At 39.6% G+C, this 6,000-nt stretch overlaps 2 protein-coding genes across 4 annotated transcripts in view; both read left to right on the top strand.

Moving 5' to 3' along the window:
• LOC113114678 (neuromodulin-like) overlaps positions 1–2,980 on the top strand; it is a 5,319-nt gene extending 2,339 nt beyond the window's left edge. Inside the window, exons 1-3 of one of the 2 annotated variants that reach the window (XM_026281595.1) lie at positions 88–239; positions 1,013–1,487; positions 2,459–2,980. In XM_026281595.1, the coding sequence (XP_026137380.1) occupies positions 231–239; positions 1,013–1,487; positions 2,459–2,514 (540 nt within the window). In that variant the 5' untranslated portion in view covers positions 88–230 and the 3' untranslated portion in view covers positions 2,515–2,980. Of the gene's footprint in view, positions 1–87; positions 240–1,012; positions 1,488–2,458 lie in introns of those variants that run through there. The other variant, XM_026281594.1, reaches the window with a different exon arrangement.
• LOC113114651 (leucine-rich repeat and fibronectin type III domain-containing protein 1-like) overlaps positions 1–6,000 on the top strand; it is a 680,315-nt gene that overhangs the window by 197,081 nt on the left and 477,234 nt on the right. The gene's annotated exons all lie outside the window — the stretch shown is intronic.

Raw genomic sequence — 6,000 nt, 5'->3', positions numbered from 1 at the left:
TTGCATTTTGTCATTACTTTGGCTTCCGTTCACTGGATATTTATTTTGCGTTCATGATTACATTTTTATCTCCTTCAAGGTTCTTTTAAGTTGGATATATGAATGTCTTGTCATGCATGAAATGTCACTTTTACACTTTTGTTTTCATTTTATGCTTGCTTTTTTTCATTAGACACATTTCAGAATTAAATTAAAAGGCCCTCTGTGGACAAACGCCTCCCTGGACGCTGATGGAGAAGGTAAATATCGAGTCTTTCTCCCTGATCCTCTGGTCATAGTCACGTCACTTCTGAGCTCTAGATCCGGATTCATTAAATCACTCTCAGTCTGAAAGCTCTAATGCTCATTCAATTACAGCATGGTAATCTTATGTCCAGATGCATGATGGGAAGTTACTTTCCTGTGGTTGCTCACTGGGGGTTTGTAGCATTAGAAACAATGCTCTTGAAAACAAAGTGTAAATATCACCTCTCTCTTCTCTGCATTTCACTATTTCTGATAAACATGGCTCTGTATTCTGTGAATATAGTTGGCTCTGATGAATTGCCACCCTAATGTAAGTTATTTTGGATAAATCAGCGTCAAATTGGATCCGTGTGTCCAGTTGTTTCTACATAACATTAGTTAGAATGGTCAGTTATCTCTATTTCAGCTTAAAAGGATAGTTCATCCCAAAATGTATATTCTGTCATGATTTACTCGCCCTCAAGTTGCAGTTCTCCCAGAAATTGTGTGGTTCCCCACATTCTTCAAAATATCTTCTTTTATGCTTTAACAGAAAGCATAACTCATACAGGTTTGGATTAAATTGAGGGTGATTAAATGTTGAGAGAGTTTTCATTTTTGGGTGAACTATCTGTTTTACTAGTATCATGGTGGAGCATCAGTTTGAAGAGAATCTTGTGAGTTGAATTATCTGTATAATTAATAAGACAAATGGCTCTAAGTCACAGACACTTGGCATACGTTGGTGTTTGTGGAGTTCCTGATGGTCTTGTGTTTCTGGTCTCAGGTTGAGAAGAACGAAGAGGCCGATCAGGAGATCAAGCAGGATGGAACCAAACCAGAAGAGAATGCCCAAAAGGCCACCACCAAGCAGAACGGTGCTGCTCCAGACGAGTCTGCTGGGACCGAAGAGGAAAAGAAGGAGCAAGTCTCTCCAACAGAGGAGAAACCAGCTGAGGTTTCTACAGAAACTGCAGAAGAGAGCAAACCAGTCGAGCAGCCCAACTCGCCTGTAGCTGAAGCCACGCCCACCATCACCACTAACTCCGCCCCCTCAGACACACCCACTAAAGAGGAGGCCCAGGAGCAGCTGCAGGAGGTGGAGAAACCGAAAGAGGTGGAGAACACAGCGGGCGAGAACCCCACCCCCGATGTAAACACAGAGGAGAAGGAGAAGAAAGAGGAGGAGGAGGAGGAAGCCAAACAAGCTGATGTGCCTGACGCTGCCGAGAGCCAGGAGACAGACCAAATAGACAAAAAAGGTGAAACCTAAAGATCCTTAAAAGTTCTTCATAGAACCATCAGTGCCCATAAAGAACCTTTCAACAGTTCTTAAAAGAACCATTCTTTCTTGGTTGGAATTTTTTTAAATAAATTAAAACCAAGCTTTTAGAGAATGAAAGAACCTTTGAAATTCTTAGCCATTTCAATTACACATGAACCACTCCATCATACTGATGAGAAATTATATTTGAATATATCACTGTGTGAAATTTATAACAATGGAATGGAATTTAGTGAAATTCCTTTGAATTGGACGGCTTCTAAAAGTTTCAATGCAAATTTATGAAACCTACATATTTATTTCCAACAGAACAATTAATATTATGAAAAGTATATATATATATATATATGAAAGGTTTTCAGTCAAAATAAACTGCTTGTACTCTTTGTATAAACTTTCACTTTCAGATAAAAAAAGTAATCAACCTTGTTGCAGTGTTTCATCAACAGACTAATATTCTAATATTCTAATATTCTAATATTCTAATATTTTCTTTCTTAGTAAAGTTCAAAGTAAAGGAAGAATTTTTTTTACAAAATATCAAACATTTTGTGTTCGGGTCATTTTGGACCCGGAAGAGATACATCAAAATTTCAATAAAAAAAAAAAAATAAATAAAATATGAAAATAAATCAAATGTATGTATCTCTTCTGGGTCGAAACAGAACTGAATGTGTTGTGAGGGTGTAGTTGGGTTTGCAGCAATGGTACAATAAACATGCATATAAAAGCTGAAAGAAGCTTGACAGAACTTATCTGACAGATTTATCTGAGAGTGAGCGGTATGAATCCATTTGTGGTTTGCCTGAAAGCTCTTGACTGAGATGGATTCATGAGAGCAAGTGTTTCAGTAATGTACATTATCTGGACCACAGCACGTCCACTTGCGGTTCATCAGCGGTCTGTAAGAGTGTCAGGAACTGAAGCTGTTTCTTGTGGTGTTTGCAGAGACCGTCGAAGACTCCAAACCAGCAGAAGAGGCCGTTTCAGACCAGAAAGTTTAACAGATGACCAGTGAAATGTAAAATCCTAAGTAACCAACAGACTGCTCTTAATAATGAAGACGGTCTGTTTTTATGTTTGTCCGCTCTTTTTTGCTGTGGCAAAGATTTTCTGACGTGTGGAGGGAGTTTTCTAATGCAGATCGATCGCAGACGGACACAAGCCTCCATCTGTCCGGCTCTTTTACACTCGGGATCGGCTCTTCTCATCGCATGAGATTTCTTCCTTTCAGAGACGAGAACCTTCTCACACGCACCCAACTAATACATGTGGCTTCTTTTAATGTCCTTGGTGTTGTTATCAGCGTTTAATTGGAGATATTGCTGCACTGATGTTAAAAATCAAGAAAATCCAACAAAAAGAAAACACATCAGCCTTTCTGTTCAAGTGAGTTTGAATCTAAGGAGTAAAATCGGAAAATGGTTTCATGTCTGTTTCCAAAGTAAAGAATTGTGCCAATTACGTTCACGACGTGCGTCATTCTTTCAGCCTTGGGTTTGTTTGAGCTCATTTATTTCTATAAAATCCATATTGTTTTAATAAACAGGGAAGTAACAGACTCAATAATGCAAACTTTGTCAAATATAAGACAATTCAGATTGTCTTAAAAAAAACAACAACAATAGCAGTGTCATTATTCAGCTCCACTCAATTCAGTGTTGATTCAGATCAGTTCAATAAAGTTCATGAATTATGAAATTACTTCATGTTACAGCAGCTCTAGTTTGTCGGAGGATCTGCTGTCATTTAGATGATGTTCTGATAAATAATTACACAAGTGCAGGATCATATTTAATGTCACACATGCAATCATATCATCAATATTAATTATAACCTGTGTGAGCTAATGATTCTGTTTAATGGTTTAACCAGAAATTCAGTTTTAGGTTCCTTTAGGAACCATGCCTTGATGTTGGTTTTGTATTTTATTTTAATATTGCGAACATGATTATAGTTTTTCACATTTGCTAAGACACTAAACCCCATTCTCTGGACCACATTCTCAACAGCCTTTTTGTCAAATAAATCACACTTTCTGCAAAACCTTAAACAAATTATAGCTATGTTTCCATCTACCTATTTTTATGTGCATTTTGAATTATCGTGTAAAAAAACAGCAAGATGCGCATACATTCTAAAAATGTGCATAAAAAAATGTATCCAAAAGTCATGTGACTGCGCTATGAGACGGGGTAAACTGACTTACCAGTGGACCGATCTCATTCACAGAATCTTTATTTTGTTTTGGACGTTCTGACATGCCTGAGGAAAGTCTGTCATCAAAGTATTTCTGTATAATTACGGTCTTAAAGGACTTTGTGCCCAAACAACAGGCATCCACCTCTAAAAGCATTGACCGCATTAATTGTGTTATGTCTGCTCTCACTGAAGCACAAGTAATTCTCCGAGCTCTAAAGGTTAGGACCGGAGAAGGGGTGGCGGAGGGATGCTGGAAAACTGTCAAGGAACAGAGGTAAGTCTGCTGTGTATAGACATGTCTTATCTTGTTAATTATAAGATCTTTGTTCATATCCAAATCCATTAAAATATTTATAAAATATATATATTATATGTAAATAATATATAAATAATAATATAATAATATATATAAATATATAAATATACTGTATTAATTAAGTAAACCGGAACCGGAAACACTTCCCATAACACCCTATGTACTTGCTACATCATTAGAAGAATGGCATCTACACTAATATTCGTTGCTTAAGGGGAAGTCGTGGCCTAATGGTTAGAGAGTCGGACTCGCAATCGAAAGGTTGTGAGTTCAAGTCTCGGGCCGGCAGGAATTGTGGGTGAGGGGAGTGCATGTACTGTGCTCTCTCCACCCTCACCACGACTTAGGTGCCCTTAAAGCGGAGGTGAAATGCTATTTCATGCATACTGAGTTTTTTACACTGTTAAAGAGTTGGATTCCCATGCTAAACATGGACAAAGTTAAAAAAATTTAGTTGTACGTTTGAAGGAGTATTTCTGTTCCAAAAATACTACTTCCGGTTTGTCACAAGTTTGGGAAAGTTTTTTTCGAGTATGTCTCTGTGTGACGTTAGATGGAGCGGAATTTCCTTATATGTGTCCTGAGGCACTTCTGCCGGAAGAGCACGCTCCCGTATAGCAGAGCAGAGAGAGGCTGTGCCATAGACAGTAAAAGAAATGGACACAGCGACCCCATTGGAACTCAATTGAGACAAGTGAAGCCCATTTTTAGCGTTTTTTAGCACTTCCGTTTCTGACACGCAGACTCAAACGAAGCTTGATGACGTCAGCAACCTGTCTGACAGATGTAAATCTTCTAGTAGCTGTGCGTGCAAACTGCCATCGTTAATCTTGCAGAGACGGCGAGCTTGAGCGGGGAGTTCTTTGTCGTGAGTGAGCAGGAGTAAGTATTCTGATTAATTATTTTGTATAGTATTTTAAAATGTAACGCCAGTACGCCATATTAAGTTAATTGCCTGCGAGCTTCTCCTCCTGTCTGTACGGTAATGCGACAGAGAGTCGAGTGGTTATGACGCAATCGTTAGCCTATTTTTTATAAAAACTGTTTATACGGGGCCATTATGTAACATAGAAGGTAATGGAGCCCTTTATACATTGTCGTGTATCTTTAGAAATAAATAATGGACAAACGGAGTCTTTAAACGCCTCAGATGTAAAGTTATTGAAAGTGAAAGTGAAGTGAAAGTGAAAGTGAAGTGACATTCAGCCAAGTATGGTGACCCATACTCAGAATTTGTGCTCTGCATTTAACCCATCCGAAATGCACACACACAGAGCAGTGAACACACACACACACACACTGTGAGCACACACCCGGAGCAGTGTTCATCATTTATGCTGCGGCGCCCGGGGAGCAGTTGGGGGTTTGATGCCTTGCTCAAGGGCAGATAAGTCATGGTATTGAAGGTGGAGAGAGAGCTGTACATGCACCCCCCACCCACAATTCCATCCGGCCCGAGACTAGAACTCACAACCCTTCGATTGGGAGTCCAACCCTCTAACCATTAGGCCACGACTTCCCACAATTTCGCTGTCAAAGTGACGCCAAAATGAATGGGAGTCAATGGGAATGCTAACGCAAGTGAAGTTCTGCTAAAAGATGGCAGCCCCCACCCGACTTCAACTTCCGGTCGACTTCCTTGCCCCCTGGGCTGTGCACAGACAATCACTGATCAGAGCGAGAGCGTCGCGAAATGTCACAAAAGAAGTGTGTTTTTGGTTGCCAGGGCAAGACAACCCTGCACAGATTACCAAAGAAAAAACAGCATCAAGGGACCAGTGGATGGAGTTTATTTTTACAGAGCATCAACGGAGTTTGATCGGAGCAAGTGTTTGTGTTTGTTCCCTGCATTTCAAAGATGCTTGTTTTACAAACAAAGCCCAGTTTGACGACGGATTTGCATATCGTTTATTTCTTAAGGATGATGCAATCCCAAGGAAAAAGGGTCACGATCGTGTGTTGGAACCGCAGG

Source organism: Carassius auratus, chromosome 15, assembly GCF_003368295.1.
Source record: "Carassius auratus strain Wakin chromosome 15, ASM336829v1, whole genome shotgun sequence".
Taxonomy (NCBI): Eukaryota; Metazoa; Chordata; class Actinopteri; order Cypriniformes; family Cyprinidae; genus Carassius; species Carassius auratus.
Note: the sequence above shows the minus strand (reverse complement) of the source record. Positions and strands in the feature narration are given on the sequence as shown.